General features: G+C 37.7%; 1 protein-coding gene across 1 annotated transcript in view; it reads right to left on the bottom strand.

Moving 5' to 3' along the window:
• Positions 1-18,830, bottom strand: part of SYNE1 (spectrin repeat containing nuclear envelope protein 1) — a 295,201-nt gene that overhangs the window by 55,843 nt on the left and 220,528 nt on the right. The window contains exons 105-115 of the mRNA XM_054395242.1: positions 17,633-17,833; positions 16,794-16,967; positions 16,520-16,651; positions 13,592-13,788; positions 12,562-12,694; positions 11,978-12,160; positions 10,624-10,773; positions 9,780-9,956; positions 6,068-6,223; positions 2,372-2,527; positions 1,525-1,695 (exon numbers count right to left, since the gene is read on the bottom strand). Of these exons, the coding sequence (XP_054251217.1) occupies positions 1,525-1,695; positions 2,372-2,527; positions 6,068-6,223; positions 9,780-9,956; positions 10,624-10,773; positions 11,978-12,160; positions 12,562-12,694; positions 13,592-13,788; positions 16,520-16,651; positions 16,794-16,967; positions 17,633-17,833 (1,830 nt within the window). The remainder of the gene's footprint in view (positions 1-1,524; positions 1,696-2,371; positions 2,528-6,067; positions 6,224-9,779; positions 9,957-10,623; positions 10,774-11,977; positions 12,161-12,561; positions 12,695-13,591; positions 13,789-16,519; positions 16,652-16,793; positions 16,968-17,632; positions 17,834-18,830) is intronic.

The following is an 18,830-nucleotide window of genomic DNA, read 5'->3' as shown; positions in this document are numbered from 1 at the left end:
AAAATAGTATCAATTACATCATACAGGTTATGAATGCAAAATTTGTTTCATATGTCTTTCATATGTCATTTCAACCCAAATAAAGGTTGTTTAATATGAAGACTTTTGTCACCAAAAAGTAGGTTTTAACCTAATATTTTCACAAAACATAAAAATCTTGTAGAAGCAATTATTCTCTTGCACAGAAGGAGTAAGTGCACAGAACTGCTTCAGAAATATAAACTTCACTGGTGGACGAAAATAAATAGTATTTTCCTGTTTAGAACGAGATGAAAAACCCAACAGCTTTATTCTGAAAACAAGGCCTTTGTTTTTTATTTATCCATCTAAGTGCTGCTGGTAGGGAAAGTGCTCCTTTTTTTAAATACCCTTAAATATTCACATGCATTTTATTATAATTTGAACAGCCCAGCAGATATCAACCTCTTAAACAGTATAGTCAAAATCTTAATAAGCAAAAAAGTCATATACCTATTGTTTTACTGACTCCTCCTCTTTGACATGTAATAAACTAAAACCTAGAAGAGAGGCTACAAAAACGCACTGATGCTTTTTAAATCTTGGTCTGAAAAGTATTATTCATTGTTAGGGAATTTGGCTTTATCTATGTCTTGACTTAGAATTAAAAAAAAAAATTAAATGACAATGTAAAGTTAATTTTTCTGGCAAATACTACAGTGCAATTTCTCATAACTGGAACTGTTTGCATAATTGTTTTTAATTCCAAAAACAGTAATTTTCTTTGAAATAAAAGATTATTCTAGGCAATAGAACATTAAACAAATTTTTATTTAAATTAATTTCAATTAATATTAATTTCTAATTGCATAACAGGAGTCTGACTACATTTTATGCTTGTCTTACACTGGCAAAATCACTTTTACATGTAAATATTTCAGCTCTTTTACCATTTTCTTCGATGTTCAGTCTACTGTATACCACAGAGTTGGTGTGTGTGTTAAAATGTGATCTCAACATGCACCACTACCTCAAAAGCCTAACAGACTGAGAAACTTTAGTTTCAATGGTTAGTAGCATGATTTAAAAACTTCTAACAATCTGACAGTAAGGCTTAAAATGTAAAGAACAGCATTAAAAAAATCTAAAAAGAAAAATCAACCATCCCCATGTTACTTTTCTGTAAAATTAAAACCACAGCATCTATTTGTTAATATGTGATTTTAAGGGACTGGTATGTATGTACTTTAAATCACAGAATGATAAGGGTTGGATGGGACCTCTGGAGATCATCTAGTCCAACCCCCCTCCTAGTGCAGGTACATCTAGATCAGGTTGCACAGGAATGCATCCAGGCAGATTTTGAAAATCTCCAGAGAAGGAAACTTCACATCCTCTCTTGGCAGCCTGTTCCAGTGCTCTGTCACCCTCAAAGTAAAGAAGTTTCTCCTCAATCTCAAGTGAATTTATAAACCAAAATGTATTTATCTGTAACCACGCAATGAGGGACAAAATTAATCCTTGAATCCATCCTTAATATGTCAGAAGGCAAGGTATTCTTTTTACCTGAAGGTTGTCAACTTGGGCTTTCACAGCTTCTAAAGAACCAGTAAGAAGATAAAAACGGGACAAAGAATATCTGGCTTCTGTCAGGTAACTATTCAGTTCTTCATAAGTCACTTTGTAAATGCTCCACTGATCAAGAACAGATTGTAACAATATCTTCAGCTGGCTAACCTAGGAGGATGGAGGTGGGAAAAAAAACCACAAGTAAATGCAAAGCTTTCAAGATAGTTGGTTAATTTAAGTGATTTCCCTCATTTTGAACTCAGATACTTCTAGTTCGACATACTTAAACCCGTTGGGAGAATGAATATTTTGCAAAATCATCATCTGAGCTTACACTGGGTACAGCAAAAAGTTCTGCTTGATTTTCTGAAGTTAGGATGGCAGGGAGTGAGAAGATATCAAGTCCATTCTACTTTGGTTCAAAGTCTGATCAAGAGAAATTGCCTAAGACTATGAAACCTGTATATCTAAGGCAGGTAAATCAGCCTATGAAAGTCAGCAGGCAGGCTAGCACTAATACACTACATTCCTCCTGAGAAGATGGACTAATGTTGATCAAGCTTTGGATGATGACAATTAATACTGATTACTTCCTTAATCTATATGATCAGGAAGCATCTACAAAGCTTCAACTACAAGAAATAAAACTGTCCTTGAAATAGGAAATATTATACTCATTTTATGCAGAGCATACACACAAACTTGGGGATGGATGGAAATGGACACAATTCAGAATCTCTTCCCCCACAATACATAAGAAGTCCACAAGCTGCAAATTGCTAGTTTTAATCTTCCTTCATGCCCTGTTCTGGAGCTGTAATTTGCCTCTTGATGATTCTTTTACCATGTGATCCAAATTCGCCCAGGAATGGTTAATTTCTTGCAGTGTATTCATAACAGCTGAAGAGACTTCCTCCTTCTTGTTCTTTATCAAAGAAAGACCACTTTGTTCTACATTTTCTACTTCCTTTTCCTTTATTCGTATTGATTCTTCTAATTCCTGAAATGAAAAAGAAGACATTTGACTATTTTTGTTTAATTGGTTAGATAATGCCTTGAGATGGGCATTAGAAAACAGGAAAGCCACACTTGCAGGAGTTGATTTTTATTCTCAGGAAACCAATAACTCATCAGAAATTTTAATGATATTTTATATTCTGTTTAAAGCACAAAAAATTGTCTTTAATTTAAATAGAAGCATGTCCTCTACATTAAACTTCTGTGTAATCTTTGCTCTCATGAAAGAGCCCAAAACTCATTAAAAATAGGGCAGCTGCTTAAATACATGGGAAAATTGTTGTGTGTCTTGCTTTGTCCTAGAACGCTGAGAGGGCTTTTTAATTAGCCCAAATCTGGCTCAAACTTCTGGAAAAAAATAATTTTGCCACCCAAGGAAAAGGACAAAATTACTTCCTAGGGAACAATGCCAATTTGTCATGCCTCCCTACATGAAGTGGAGTCTTTTTTCTTTTGCCAGGTCCTAGCAAAGCCCCTTGCCTGAGGACAGTAAGCCTTCTCCTTTTCTAGATGACAAGTTCATTGGAGTCCAGCCAATGACAACAAGCAACAGACTGCAGGAATTTTCTTTATTGCCTCCTCAAAGTGGTGTGCCAATGGGAAGCATTAATGAGCTTGATAGCATTTTGCTCCGCTCAGTGTTCCCACACAGTAATACAAGCAAACGGGAAGAAAATGAACGGTTGGCATGAAAACAAGTGAAGAAAACAGGGCTGAATACATAAGCACTGAGGCCATGACAACTTATTAGTGGCTTGGTTTGCTGCTTCAGGCAAGTCCCCACTGTGTGTGAATTAATGTGACATTGGTCACAGAAATACTAATTCAAAGTTTACCGGTTTTATCAACAAGTGAAGTGCAGAAGCTCCAGTATGTAATATTTGATTGTCGCAAGGCCTGTGATCTTCCTCATGTCTCAACAGTATGAGAGTGAAGTTACAAAATGAAGGAGAGAGGACAAGGAGACTCTGTGAGCAACTGCAATTCATATAGCATGCTCCTATATGGTCATTCCTATCCAAGAAACTACCTGCATCATTTCATGTCACATTGCAGGGAGATCCAAGACAGCCCTGCAATGCTCTAACACATATGGTAGCTGTGTACCTTCAGCTTAGGCAAACACTAGCCTGAGCAGAGGGGAGAGGTATGGCTGCAGGCTTCAGGACAGCAGAAATTTGTGTTTACCTGTCTAGAGATAAAGTAGTTGTCGAGATATGGAAATTAGACTGCAAAAGTGAGAGCAATCCTGTGATGCCCCTTTGCTATTTAGTCCATCTTGTGATTTCAGGTTACAATTTAATTTTCTGCAAGTCCTTTCTTTCTGAGAGAGATGGATCACCGGGGAAGGAAAATAACACAACAAAACTCTGGGCAAACTGAAAACCTAGGTCTTTCAGTAAATTGCTCTCTCTATGAATCCAAACAAGTAGACCACTGCCATAACAGACTTTCGTTTTAGATAGAAGGGAGAACATTTGGAACAAAATTCTGCCAAGTGTTGCATACACTTGCTATTAACAGAATTTATCACTGCATGTATACAGACTTTTGTCTATAAACATGTGAGAGAATTTTTGCTGCATTGCTTATTCTTAGCCTTTTCTTCTGTATTTTCACATTTCTTCAGACTTCTAGCAACAATCTTGTTCCAGACTATGTCCCTGACGTAATACATGGTGTTTTTTTACCAGCTGACATTTAGCAGCTGACAACAAAGCAAATACTTCTAATTTGGACATAGTAAATCTGATTTTCCAGAAAGTAGGCTTAAACACTGAAAAAAAGGCTTTTAAGTTTGTACAAGATTGTTTAAAAATTCAGAATATATAAACAGCAGAAACTTCAAACAGCAAGAACAGCAAATATTTCTGGTTCTCTGAAAAAAGTATTTCTTACTCATTGTTTTTAACTCATAACTGAATCAAAGGCACATTACTGTGTCTGATCTGTGATGGGAGAAGAATAGTTCACTTATCAAGATGACGCTAGGCAGCAGCTAAAGTTGGTTAATAAATTGCAGCTTTTGTACTAGTTGAACCGGATACCTGGGAATGCTGCACATTTATTTCTTAAACAATGTTATGCTGCTGATCAAAGTCTTGCTATTCATAACTGGCTTCGCAAGTGTATTTGCTAACTTCCCTGACCAAAAGGAACCACAAAGGTGATAAATCAGATTCAGCTTTGAACTTCAGCCAACCACAGCCTGCCAATTATGTCAGGCTATGGTAAGTTACCCTTGCTACAGTCATATGGGTTGATTGTGCTGAAATCATAAAGATACCTGAATTGAAACTAAGCACTGCAAGTGGTTTGAAAATTCAGGTCAAGATTTTTAGATTAAAAATTGACTTTTAATTTAACCAACTATTTGCATTTACAGAAACAAAGATGGATTTCGTAGACTCGTGACTATAGATTAAATTCTCTTGCACACTTAATTTGAATAGATTTCTAGCTGTTCTGTTTAGGAAGACTTTAGACCCAGATCATATTCTTTCCAATCATTAAATGCATGCAGAAAAGATGGTTATTCCAAGAGATAAGGGGGATGAGAACATGAAGAATTTCTGGCATACAGTTGTCCTGACAGAGTTTAATTACAAATCTGATCTGGTGTGATACTTATTATTTGGCATCTTCTAGAACAAAATACTTTCCAGTCAAAATTACCTCATATCAAGTAGAGTCCTTGATTATAAATTCATAAAAGTCTGTTCTGCCTATATACCTATAAGCTTGATCTCTAGCCTTACAGCTCCAGAAGTTAGCTTCTAACTATTTAAACATGTACTACTCTGGGCAAGATGCTCAGAGTCAAATGTGATACTCTATTCAATGCTCTGTAGTCCTTGTAGAAATTTTGCATGAAAAATTGAGGTGGCTCTGAACTTATGTGCATTATGTATATCTGCGCTTTGCCTCATCCCATCTTTGTTCACTGTAATCACGATTCTCCTTAGTGTTCTAGAAGAAAAAGAGAATCCAGCACTATTGCCTTGACTGGGTAGTGCAGTATTTGGGGAAAAAAAAAAGTCATTCCTAACACATTTTTAATAAAAGCTTAAAACCTTCTTGGCTTCTAGTACCTTTCAGGTGCAATACATCAGGTGGAAAAAAACAAAGCAAAACAAAAAAAAGGAAAAAAGGGAGAGGTAAAGGTACTGGTAAGGCAGAAAATACAAGTTTTGAATAGTCAAGCATGGTGTTCACAACATCAAGCTCCGTAAGACTGGGTAAACAAGAATGGGAACACATTCTTTTGATGAGCTTCTAGGTCAGTACGACTGGCACACTTAGAAATATCCATGCCTAATACACAATGCAAAGAGAATAATGACTTTGGTTGCTTTTAAATATCTTTGGGACATTGTTGGTCCTCATTTCTTATTGCTTGCACTTTCTCGTTCCCTTTCTGAAGAGGAGTTCTGTCACTGACTTCACTGATAGAAGATTTGACAGGGCTTTATCAAGTCTATCTGTTGGAAAGACAGTACTGTTATTTACAATGTGCCATTACCTGACAGTCTTTCAAAGCATTCAGTACTGAAGCCTGGTCTCCAATTTTCTGTTGCTGTTTCAGCTTCTTCTCTTGAGCTTCAAACCAAATTTTTAGGCACTGCACATTGTTTTCATATTCTGTCCAGGATTCCTGCAGACCTTCCAACAGCTGGATCTGCAAAAAAATGAGCATATACTTTCTTATTAAATTACTTTTATTGTTGGGTCAGTTAACTAAATTAGTGAGGACCGATGATGACCAGTGCCACCTTGGAATTCCATGCTTTAAAAACAGTATATGACTTCAAATGTAAATATATTTGCTATTTGTAAAAGAGCTGATAATCAAAAAAACCTGCTTGATCCAGAAACAATTATATAGAGATAATATATTAAAATATTTTGAAACACTGAAAGAAGCTAACGCTTTGGCAGGACATTTTTGTGAAGCATACAAACATATTTTTCTTATTCCTTGCTTTTAACTGTGGCAAAACAGATGAGATTTATATTACCTGCTTTGTCAATTGAGGGCTTTAAATTTACTTAGATTTTCCTGGTTGTTTTAGGTGTTACTCAAGGGCAAATGGCACTTCTATTCTTAAAAAAAACTCCCAACCAACCAAAACAAAAAACCAAACCCCAAACAACCAAAACAAACAAAATCCCTAAAAAACCAAAGCAGAATATGAAACAGCAGTGTTGCCATAAAAAATACATTTGCACCCTCCTCTAAGGAATAAGACATTTTAATTAGCTGTAGTCTTAATTAAAACTGGTTGAGGATGTGGGCTGTGATGGTCAACAGCAACTTTGGACACAGTGATGATGAAACACTTGTGAGCTAAGTAAGGAAAAGAAGTAGCAGACTGAAGATCTATGAATAGCAAACTTTGGTGTGTTCAAGTAAGCATGACGCCCTGTTACTTTTCTCAAGTAAATCAGCAACTGACAGGAAACCACTACACAGTCTGAAGTCAATATTTCCTTCTTATATTTAAATATATATCTAAGGGGTGGCTGTCAAGATGAAGATGATAGTCTGTTTTTGGTGGTGCCCAGTGACAGGACAAGGAACAACGGGTACAAGCTGGAACAAGAAGATTCTGCCTCTACAGGAGGAGACACTTCTTTACAGTGAGGGTAACAGAGCATTGGAAGAGGCTGCCCAGAGGAGTTGTAGAGGCTCCTTCTCTGAAGGCTTTCAAAACCTACCTGGATTCGTTCTTGTGCCGCCTGCCCTAGGTGATCCTGCTTTGGCAGGGTGGTTGGACTCGATGATCTCTAGAGGTCCCTTCCAACTGCTACTATTCTATGATTCTGTGATTCTTTTCTCTGAACTTACAGACAGGGTGTCCCCTTAGGCTTTCCAGGTCTTCATGCAAATTTATTATTTTTGGAAAACAGAGGTACCAGTCATGGTAGAAGAGAAAAGAATTGGGAGCTACTTACAGTAAACTGAACATACAGAAGTCCACATAACTAGACTGGATGTATTTGAGGTTGTCAATATCATTTCAAGGCTGCTGTCTGTGACCTTTAAAAGGTCATGAGGGCGGAGAAAGTTGCTGGTAATTGGAAAAAGACTATACCACAAATTCTGCCAGAAGACATTTACACATGCATAAAGAAAAGGAGGAAGAACAAGCATGGTCTAACCAATCAGGTAAATTGTGCCTGATCTAACTGATTGCCTCTGCTATATGTCTGACCCTGTGGACAACTGAGGAGTGGTAAATGTTGTTTATCTTGGCTTTTGAAACACTTCTGACTATCCCATAAAGCAGAAGAATTGAGGAGACATGGGCTGGAAGGGAAGTCTACAAATGAATGAACTGACCAGAATAATCAGGCTTAAAGGTTAGTGGTAAATATTTCAACATCTGTCTGGCAGGCATTTACAAGATACATCTTCAGGGTCAGTTCAGGGGGTTCATATTGTTTATTAATATCTTCATCAATAAACTGAACATCATGACGGACTGTGCTGAAAGGACAGTCATAGATGACACTGATATGGGAGTAGTAGTTGATATGCTGAAGAGCAGAGCTGCCATTCTGAGAAGCCTCAAGAAGATGGAGAAATAGGCTTAGCAATTCTCATGAAATTCAGCAAAGACAGATGTCAAGTCCTGCACCTAGGACAAGATAACTTCAGGCAGCATTATAGGCCAGATATGAGATGAATAGAAGGACCTAGGGGCTATGGTGGGTAATAACTTAGAATCATAGAATCCTTTCTGTTGGAAAAGATCTTTAAGATCATTGAGTCCAATCATTCTCTATCAACTCCAGTGCTAAACCACATTTCTTAGCACTATCTCTATGTGACTTTTAAACACTTTCAGGGATGGCCATTCAACCACCTCCCTAGGGAGCCTATTCCAGGGTTGATAACCCTTCAAGTGGATAAGTTTCTTCTAAATTCAAATCTAAACTTCCTCTGGGGCATCTTGAGGCCATTTCCTCTCGACCTATTAACTTGTTACCAGGTAGAAAACTGACACCCATCTTGTTACAGCCTCCTTTCAGGTAGTTGTAGCAATCAATAAGGTCCCCCTTCAGCCTCTTTTTCCCCAGAGTAAACAAACCCAGTTTCCAAAGCCACACCTCACAAGACTCTTCACCAGAGTTACTGTGGTGACACACTTGCAGTGCCTGTTGTGCCAGGCAGGAACTTTTGTCTTTGCCTGCTATCCTCTAAGTCACCACATACTCTCAGGTAGAGAGGGGACACAAAGTTCACTCTATCATAAGCTGCTTCTGCCTTTCGCATTTGTTTCAGGGAGGACAGGGTGTGACTCCAGGAGTCTATCTCTCTCTCACATTCCCAGATAGCCCTTGGCCTACTTACCTCCTCTGGAAGCTCCATCACTAAGTGAAGGAGCTCCTCTACCTGGGCACACCTTCCATAGGCATACTCACTGCTGCCATCTGACGCTGGCAGAAGTGGTGCAAGAGCTCCCAGCTCCTGGTGGGTCCCTCTGCTCCCCTGGCATTTCCCTACCAAGGGAAAACAGCAGGAACCCCAATGTACACTGAGATCTCTCTTTGTTGCTGGGCAGGCCAGTTCCAAAGCAGCTGTTCTTGGTGACTTGCACTTCATAAATCAGTAGTGTGCAGCTGTGCTGATGAAGGCCAACTGTGTCCTAGATTAGATTATTGAGAGTGCATGCAGCAGGTCAAAGGAAGTGGTTCCTTTCTTCTCGACAGTTGTGACCCATTTTGGGCCAACCAGTGCAAGGGAGAGACTGGCAAACTTGTAAATGTACTAAGGTTGTTAGAAGGCTAGGGGACCTGATATGCAAGAGGCTGGCATCATTCAGTCTGGGAAAAGAGGGAAATGGAAGCATCTCACTGCACCATCCACTCCTTATAAAGAGATATGAGGAAGATGGAGGCAGACTACTCTCGGATATGTACAGTAAAAAGAGGAGACTTAACAGTCACAAGTTGCAACTGGGGAAATTGACTGAGAGCAGGGCAAAAAACTTGTCCCTAACAAAAGCGGATAAACACAGGAATGAGCTTCCCAGAAAGGTTGTGGAATCTGTCCTTGGAGATTTTAAAGATTCAGCTAAGCAAGTCCCTGTGCAATCTGATCTAACTATAAAGTTAGCTCTTGTTGAGCAAGAGGTTGAACCAGAGGACCTGTGGAGGCTTCCATCCATTATGATCTTATAGTTCTATGTATTTTGAAAACACCACAGAACAGCTAGGTATTTCTTTACCTTTTCTGTTACCAGGCCTTGCAGGATCTGCCAACGTCTGTTCATTGCTCCAAGCTGTTCTGCAAAATCAGTTTTGTCGCTGCGTTTACTTTCAACATCCTGGCTGCTAATCTGCAGCACTGATTGGTTTACAAAGTCTACTGTCAATTGTTTGCAATTTAAATCGATCTTGAAACCCTAGTAGAAAATAAGGGAATGAAAAACTCAAAATCAAAGTACCATAATTTCTCACCTTCCTGCAAAACAGAGGAAAAGTGTTTACAAATTACATCACCACAAGTTAGTGAAAAGGATTTTTACCAACTGATGAGCAATTAAAAATACTGTTAACTTTTCCTAAATATTGAGAAATAAAGCAGTAATACACTGCCTTTGGAATAAGGAATCTGCCTTTTCTCCTCCCATGTTCCTAAAAAATAAAAAAAGATCCTCTGTAAAAGTATTGATATGGATGTCAAGTATCAGACTGGTGAAATCTGGGTATGTATTTTTTGCTTTTTCACTTTAGTTTCAAAATTTTTAATACAAAACCAGGTAAGATGGAAATTCTTACGTAAAAATAAGAATAATAGCCAAAAATTAAAGTGATTTTACCTGGGAATTAAGGTAAACATGTTAAAAATGATATACCTGCCATAAATAAAATGCAGAGCGGAAGTTCTTTTCCAAAGGAACAAACATTATCCAGTTCAAACATGTACAATTCTAATCACTCCAAAATGTAAGGATGTTGTCTTGTTCCTGTTTTGTTTTGTTTTTTTTTTCCCTTAAATAACTTTATATATGTATATATATTTAATGGGGATAATTTAAAAAGAAATGTAACAACATTTCTACTCAGTACCTTGTACTTCTGGATGTAATCCTGAATTACTTTCTGCCCAACTACATTTTTTATATTCTCTTCATCTTGCTGAATGACATTTTCCATCAGGGAAATCCAGCTCATAACTTCAGTGATAGCATGGCGTGAAGGAATTTTGTCCATCTGGAGCTGCAGAGAGGAAAGTTTATTGCTTTCACCTGCTTTTATTACCACATTATTCTACATTCCTAACATATAATTGAAATTGATTAAAAAAAAAGTTTTAATAGGAGATATATTGTGTAACTGCAAGCATGTGGATAAGAAAGTATTACATTAAAGGTTTCTCATGTCCATTCTTCATTGTACAAAGAAACTGAACAAACTCAAAAGATTCCATTTCTGGCTTCCTCCTAAGTGTTCTTCATTCTCATTCCATAATTCTGTATTTGGCTTATGAAGAAGATCAGCTTTAAACTATGTTCTTCCCATCCTTGTAAATAACTATTGAATAGAATCATGGAAAATAATTTTCTCCTGCTCTTGTGCTGTGATTTCTAAATAAGCTGATCTAGAATAGTACCTGCTTTTCTTTACCTTAAAAGCAGATAATTTCAACATTTGGTACAGTTGCGCTTGCTTCCATTTAGTTACTTGGATATATTCTGTGTTCAATAAATATGATGTTCTATGTTCATGTTCTTTGGTATTTTTAGGCAGACATACATATTTTGCATTACAAGACTGTTAGAGAAATGCTGAATGACATTATTTTGTTTAAGGTAATAGACTCAGTCAACATTTCTTACACTTACTCTCTCCCTCTAAATCATGATGATATTACTACATCTAAGAGCATTCCAAATTATAAACTGATGCAACAGCTTATACTGATAGCCTCTTAACCCCTTTACACTAATCTGACTTTTAAATCAGTATAATTCTTTACCTTCAGTACTATAGCATTAAAAAAACAACAAAACTCCTCTTCCTTCTACATACACTAGCAGGAACCTTGCACAATGTTTTTAAATTTATCTTGCACAGACTTGAAGCCAATCTATTCGATCTGAACAGATCTACCATCCATATCTGACAAGGTACTGGGTTGTGAACTTCACTTTTCCAAAAGTTCTATCAACATGTTGGAAAAAAACCTGATCTGTTCTTGGGTTAAAATTTAACAAACATAGCTGTGAAAGTCTGATATAAACAGCAATTGGTGTTAGACTGTATGGGTAGACAAGATCTGGACATAAGTGTAAGCTTTCCCACTTTCAACACATCATTCTTATCTCACCTGAGTATGGGAGCAACTATATCTCAAAGGCTGTGCCAACCATATGGTCTGAATTTACCCGGAATACTGAAGGCCATTACTGGCCTTCCTTACCTGGTGCAATTTCTCTTGTACTACTGGTATTTGTGCGAGCAGCTCTGTCCACTGACTGTCAATGTGGGACAATCCAGCACGCAATGCTGCTGTATCCACCTTCTTCAGCCTGAGGAGCTGGTTCCCAGTACTCAGGACAGAAGATTTCTGTAATGATTTAGCATCCACTTCTTTTGAAAACTCCTGCAAGCAGAAATTTTTGTTGTGGAAACAATCAACTACTTGTTTACGGTACTTAAAGAATCAGAAACCTAAGAATATCCTCCTTTCCCTTTAGAAACTTGAACTTTCTATCAGCATTTAACAGCTATACATATGCCAAGTGAGAACAGAAGTTGTTCTCAGTCCTAAAACCACTTTTATTTTTAGAATCATCAAGCTTTACAATCACTGCATACAGCAAAGGACTGCTTCATTTGCCTACACACCATTTTTCTGATGACAGCCCACCTACAGAAGCAGATGATTTTTTTTTTTTGCATACTCATTATTTCAACAATGATAAAAAGTAGAACCATATGATTGCTCAACTGTTTATTTGTAATTGGAAAGCAAAAGGTGTCCTAGGTAGATGAATGACTTACCAAAAAGGAGTTCAGGCGGTCTCGGACTGTTTCCAGTTCTTGAGGAACTGTCAAAGACTGCTGGCTCCAAAACTCCAGCCGCTCCTTTGCAGACTGCAACCAACGTGTCAGTTCATCTGATTCACTCTGATACCTGTAAAGATGTTTGAAGAAGACTAAAACAGTCATCAGCAGTTCTTGCCTCCAATTGAGCAGCCTCTCCTCCATGTGTTAGAGGAAAATATTGTACGCTACATCAAATTTCAGAACTACATGATTTCAAAGACAGGCATGGCATCAGGAAGCTCTCATTTTAGCCACTACACGTAATGTTCCTAACACTGCCTTCATTTTGCTTCTTGGGAAAAACTAAGTTTAATGAAGGACTAGTATCTAGGTTAAAAATCAGCTCGGGCAAACTGGAACAGCACCTCATGCTACACACATTGGAAGGCTCAATCTTCAAAATCTTTACCACAGGGCATCTCAGAGGAGAGGTTTTTTTTTTCTTTCAGAAACCATCTCCGTATCATTTCATACACCAAGCAATTTGTGAGATGTCACATTGAGTGTCTCCACATAACCTTTATTCATAAAAGCCCTTTATCTCTCATGAAAGGCTTCTGAGTCAAGAAGATAGGGGTATTATGAGTAACAGATGAAGTTTATAGACTACTTTGAGAATTAATTTCAAATGTAGCATTAGTAACATTAGTAAAGGCAGCTAAAAGCTCCCTTACAGATGCAATGGCACAATGCAACAAGAACCCAGCAGTGGCAAAGCTCCAGCAAGATACTGAGGCTACAATAATCTAAGTAAGGTATCTTCTGAATTCCTCCCACCAGCTGTTACCTGGTACATGTTCTATCATATAGAGGGAGTATGAAAGCACTTCAATGGAACACAGGTAGGTTAGTTTGACTATTCTGCAGTATCACATAAATCCCAAAGTGCTTTTAAATATCAAATCTAGTAGTTCTGGATTCAGAATGACTTTGATCTGAAAAGTGCAGGTAAGAAGTTTAATACTGTACACTATATGACCATTACCTTGTCCAGTGCTTCAATATTGTCTCCAGCCTGTGAAGCTCCTTGGTAACCTTGCTGGTGTTATTTAACCAGCGTTCTCCTAGTTGATTCAGTTGACTTTCAAGATCTGAGCAGCTAACAGAAAAAAGGAGCCTTTTCCCATCATCCAGTAATTGATACAATTTAGGTTGGTATTCAGTGAGGTTAGATCTCAGATGCTGTAACGTGAGAGGAGATAGTTAGAGAGCTCTGCAGGTCTCTGCTACCACACTTTCTTAAAATGTAGTTTTCTTCTATTGCATTTTGTAGCATATCAAATTTCACCACGGGATATCATACTTTTTACCTCTGCTCCAGGTCTAGAACTCCCTGAGAACTATCATGCAGACAGCCTGCTCAAAAAGCTGAACACGCAGTCACAAAAACCCTTACTGCAGTATGTCTATTGATACACCCTTATGATGAACTCCTCACTATAACATAAAATATAAACTTTCAGTATATATTGAAAAAACCCACTCACAATTTCAAAAGAATCTTCATAGAACAACAACATTTCTGAGAGCAATTGATCAAAACATCTGAACTCGGTCTACCATCTGATGAAAACTACTGAAATAGAAGTTAAATGTGCCCAATACCAAGTTATTAACAGTGGTGGATCTTGCCCTTTCACTGCCTATCTTCAGCTTTCTGGTCATCTAACTCTTCATTTACTGTTCTACCCTCCAGTTATCCATGATTACAAAAGAGAAGGTAACCTCACCCATCCAAGTCCCTGAATTCAATTGTTACGGCACAGTAAAGCAAAAAAGGTACTAAACCCGAAAGACTGTTGTTAATAATCTTACCCTGAATCCAGCACGGAGCAGAAACAGATTTCATTTAAATTGCAACTTGTGGACAGGTAAAAAATTTGTACATATGGGCAAATATACCTGCCAAACTCTACTATCATTACATAAATAGTACTGATTTTAAAAATGTCTGTAGATTTGACTAAGCTGAAGCACAAAACACACGTGCATTCCCATTTTTCAGTTCTGCTGAAACAAATCTGAAGATAAGTCTACAAAACTAGCAGTCTCATGCTGCTTTTCTCATTTTCTCTTTCACATAAATAGAGGCTTTAATAACAGAATTTATGTAGGTGCACATGTAACTATACTTAACATATAAATGTGTAACTCCTAGACAGTAGCATACAAAATTCTAAGATAGTCATAAATTAACTACAACAAATTTTCAACCTAAATTTGGCAACTGAAAGAGAAAAAATAAAATGTAAAAGTTGTGCCTCAGCACAGTCCACAAATATGGATTTGAATAACCTAATTTATGTAACTAACAAGAGAAACAAAAAGGAAAAATAATTTAGGATCAGGAGCAACACAAACAATGCTTAGCATCAAACAAAACCAAAATAAACCCCATATACAACAGATTACTTAAGTCTTCCTCATACCATTGCAAGAGCTGAAAGATGTCTGGTAAAAGAGCAACATATATAACAAATTCAAAACAGACCAAAAAAAAAAGTCAGTAAGACAAAACAAGAGAACTAAAAAAAAAAAAACCCAAAACACCAACACCACCCCCCCCCCCAACAACAACCTAACTGTCTGGTGTATAATGAGACAATGACAAAACACTAGACCAGCATTTTCATTTTTAAGAACAGAGTGAAAAAACAGGATGTGGTAGAAAACTTCTATTTAAACTACTAGCTGTTGTTGCATTTGAGGAGGAAGTTAACTTGGGGAACTGCGGGTTGTTTAGCCTCACCTTACTCTCTGGAAATATTGTGCAGTTCACCCTCTTAGAATCTGTTTTCAGGGACAAAAAGGACGAAATGATAATCAGGAACATTCAGCTTGGATTCACTAACTTGTCAGACTTTTATGACAAAATTACTCTCTCTGTGGATGAGACTGACTTAAGTCTGACCCTTGACACTGTCTCCCACAAGACCCTCCTCTGGAAGGGGAGGGGATGTGGGCTGAATAAATGGACTGTGAAATGGGAAGGAAACTATCTGTGTTACCAGTCTCAAACACTAGTGATCAAAGGCTTGATGTCTGGTTGGCAGACTGCAATGGGGAGAATACTCCAGAGATGGCTGACATTTGAGCGCAAACATACTCATTAATGGCATGGATGATGACAGTGACCAGTTCCTCAGTAAACTTGTGGATGTCACTGACAAAGACAGAATGGTTGAGACAAAAAATGGCAGATTTAATCTAGAGATATTCAGATAAACTTGAGGTTGGAGGCAGCAGAAACTTTAGGAGGATCAATAAGAAGTGAAAATTCTGCACCTAGGGCAAACTAATTCTGCTTCTCAGCACAGGTTAGGAAGTAAATGGCCAGTGTACTTAAGCTGGCATGCTCCATAACCAAAACATGATGAATTAGGAAAGTCATAGCACTGACCTACATTAGGACTGCAAACAAGTGGCTCTGCTCCAACCTCTCACCAAATTCAAGAAAAAAGACATAGTCAGGGCCTGGTGTAGAGCTATTATGATGTTTAAGGACCTAGAGCAAGTATCCTTTAAAAAGAGGCTGGGGGAGGTGTATTTGTTTCAGACAGATAAACAGGAGGCTAATAGCTGGTCCAACAAAGTCCTACAACTATTTGGAGTAGAATTAAAAAGATGATAGAATTAAGTGCTCCTCAGCAGTGCCACATAATATAAAAAGGACAATGGTGACAAGTCGAAAGTTTATATTGGGCTTTATAGAAACATTATAGGAGGTGGCACAGCACTCAAAATCAGCCCTCAGCTTGGCTGTGGGATCCCCCTCTTTTGATGTTTCCAAAGTCTTTGTTGATCCAGCCCATGGCAACTGTCCTGCTTCAAGTGGGAATTCAGACTAGATGACCTTTACAGGCCTTTTTCATCCAACTTTTCATTAAAGAATGGGTATCAATAAAGCACCTACCTGAAAAAGTGTGATTCTTTCTGTAAGCCTGTCCTCTGTCTCTTCCACCAAGCCAACAGTGGGAATATTACCTTCAACAGACTCAAGCTCTCTAATAAGTTCTTGGTAATCTTCATCCAGATGCATCCAAGTCTGCAAGCACAAATTATCCATGTATATGGTGAATACTGAATCTGGGTATGTAGAACTTTTATTATTTGCTTTCTCAACCTGAAATCCTATAACTGTATGTTTGACCACAATAGCAGTACTGAAAAGATCACAGAATTCTCACCTCTAGAACATATTCCAGCTGCACACCTTGTTTATGAGCCAGCTTTAATACAGCTGATGCTTGTGACATTAGCTCTGAATGTGACCGAGTTTCCTTCAAGAGGGTGAAGCTACTCATCTTTCTAAAGAGTGTTTCTGTTAGGACCATGTGAGACTCCAACCCCTGAAAATATTCCTGAGAAATTTGGATGTGAGGGAGAGAGTAGAGAAAGAACAGAAAAGAGAAAATGCAATTGTTACTCAAATCATTACCACTAACTAAACATTTTAAGACAACAGCAATACAATTGAATATGGGTAAACATAGGACTAGGTAAACTTTTCACTCCAGTGTTATACAAAACAAAACATACAATTTGAAAAGTACAAAGGCCTTTTTAAAGAAAGAAACTGGTCATCCTTTTCACAGAAATTCTGTCCTAACTCTCATTCCATAAACAAAATTAGTATATCTCAGATATACACCACCAAAAAATTCTACTTAATAAATAAAAAAAAATGGAGAAGTCTTGTTAAGATTTGTGGGTGCTATTAGCAAAGGAAAAGTTCTGTTGGAAAAAAAAATGGAGTGGTAGACAAAATTGCTATGTAGCACAATGACAAGAATAGGAACTTGTTATCAGAGTAAGGAAGAAAATGCAGTCTACCTGGGTTGACTTCCAACAGAGCATTTGAAGGTCCGTAAGTCCAATTTAAATACAGTAAGTTTTAATACATGCCGATTTAATATTGGCCCATCATCCCAAAAAGCTTCTAAATCAATTGCTAAAGAAGGTTAGCAATTTGCTGTGAACAAGCTTACAGTCATGATTACTCCTGATATACATCACAGTTTCTTACCTTATGTTTGTCAAGTAGCAATTGAACCTCTTCCTTAGAGGCAACAATCATTTTTTGGTCCCCAGCCATCTTTTCTTGGCCCGTTTCTACCAGGTCAGCCAGGTCTTGCAAAGCCCGTTCATACTGCCTCTTAAGAGCCAGGTTCTGATTCAGGTCACTCCGTCTGGATGCAATGATCATCATCAGCTCATCATACTTATCCTTGGGGGTAAAGAGCAGAAACAGTGATTCTATTTTACACCTTACACATCTTCCTAGAAGTAACCTTACTGGCTCTGTATTACTCTGTGAATATTAGCAGAATAACATCTATTTCCAGCTCAAAGGGACTGTGCAGATATGCTGATTTCATTGATAAATCAACAATTCACTGTTAAAGAGAGAAAAAATAAGCCATGACATGCAACTCTTTCAAGTGCATGCATTCAAGAACAAAACAGAATCCCAAAGGTTTACTTAAAAGGGGTAGTATGAATGGGCCTGTTCAAAAACCAGACTACTGTGTGGCTTCTGCACACTGCAGATGCTGTTTATATTTTGCTTATACTGCAGAGATTTGGATGGACTCCACAATGGCTACAGACGATAGGTATCTCAAAGCCAGATTTGTTTTCCTCTCCTGCCCCAGTAGCTTACAAGTAACAATCAAGGTGCATACAACTAGTAGTAAAAACCAAATCAAGTCTAAAGTAGCAATTTATTTCATATAGAATAGTGAAGTGTAAAGAATTTGCAGTATTTCACAGTGTGCCCATACTGTCAAGTTACAAAATGAGCCTAAAGGAAGCATCTCTTCAGTTCCCATGTGCTGTCAGTCATCTTGTATAGCTCAAAAAAAAAAAAAAAAAAAAAAGATAAAAATTTACAGATGCTTTTCTTCATCTGAACAGGATTATTTTCTTGGTTTGGTTTTGATAATTGTATTCACAGAACATACATCTAACTGTGAGGATAAGCCCATAATTTTGATCAAGAAGGCATATCCATATCCACCCTCACACTACATACATGTGGCTATCCTAGCTTTAAAAAGAAGCAGCACAACTGTCAAAAACCAAAAGGAAGGCTTGAAGGCTTTTCTAAAAACAAATCCATGGGAGGGAAATATCTACACACAATCCAATACCAAAAAGAAGCAGGAGGCTCTAAGACCAAAAGGATAAAGAACTGGACAAGACATGTATTGCATAAAGTCTTT

This window comes from Indicator indicator, chromosome 2, assembly GCF_027791375.1.
Source record: "Indicator indicator isolate 239-I01 chromosome 2, UM_Iind_1.1, whole genome shotgun sequence".
Classification (NCBI taxonomy): Eukaryota; Metazoa; Chordata; class Aves; order Piciformes; family Indicatoridae; genus Indicator; species Indicator indicator.
The sequence above is the reverse complement of the archived record's forward strand: the minus strand, read 5'-3'. Positions and strand labels throughout refer to the sequence as shown.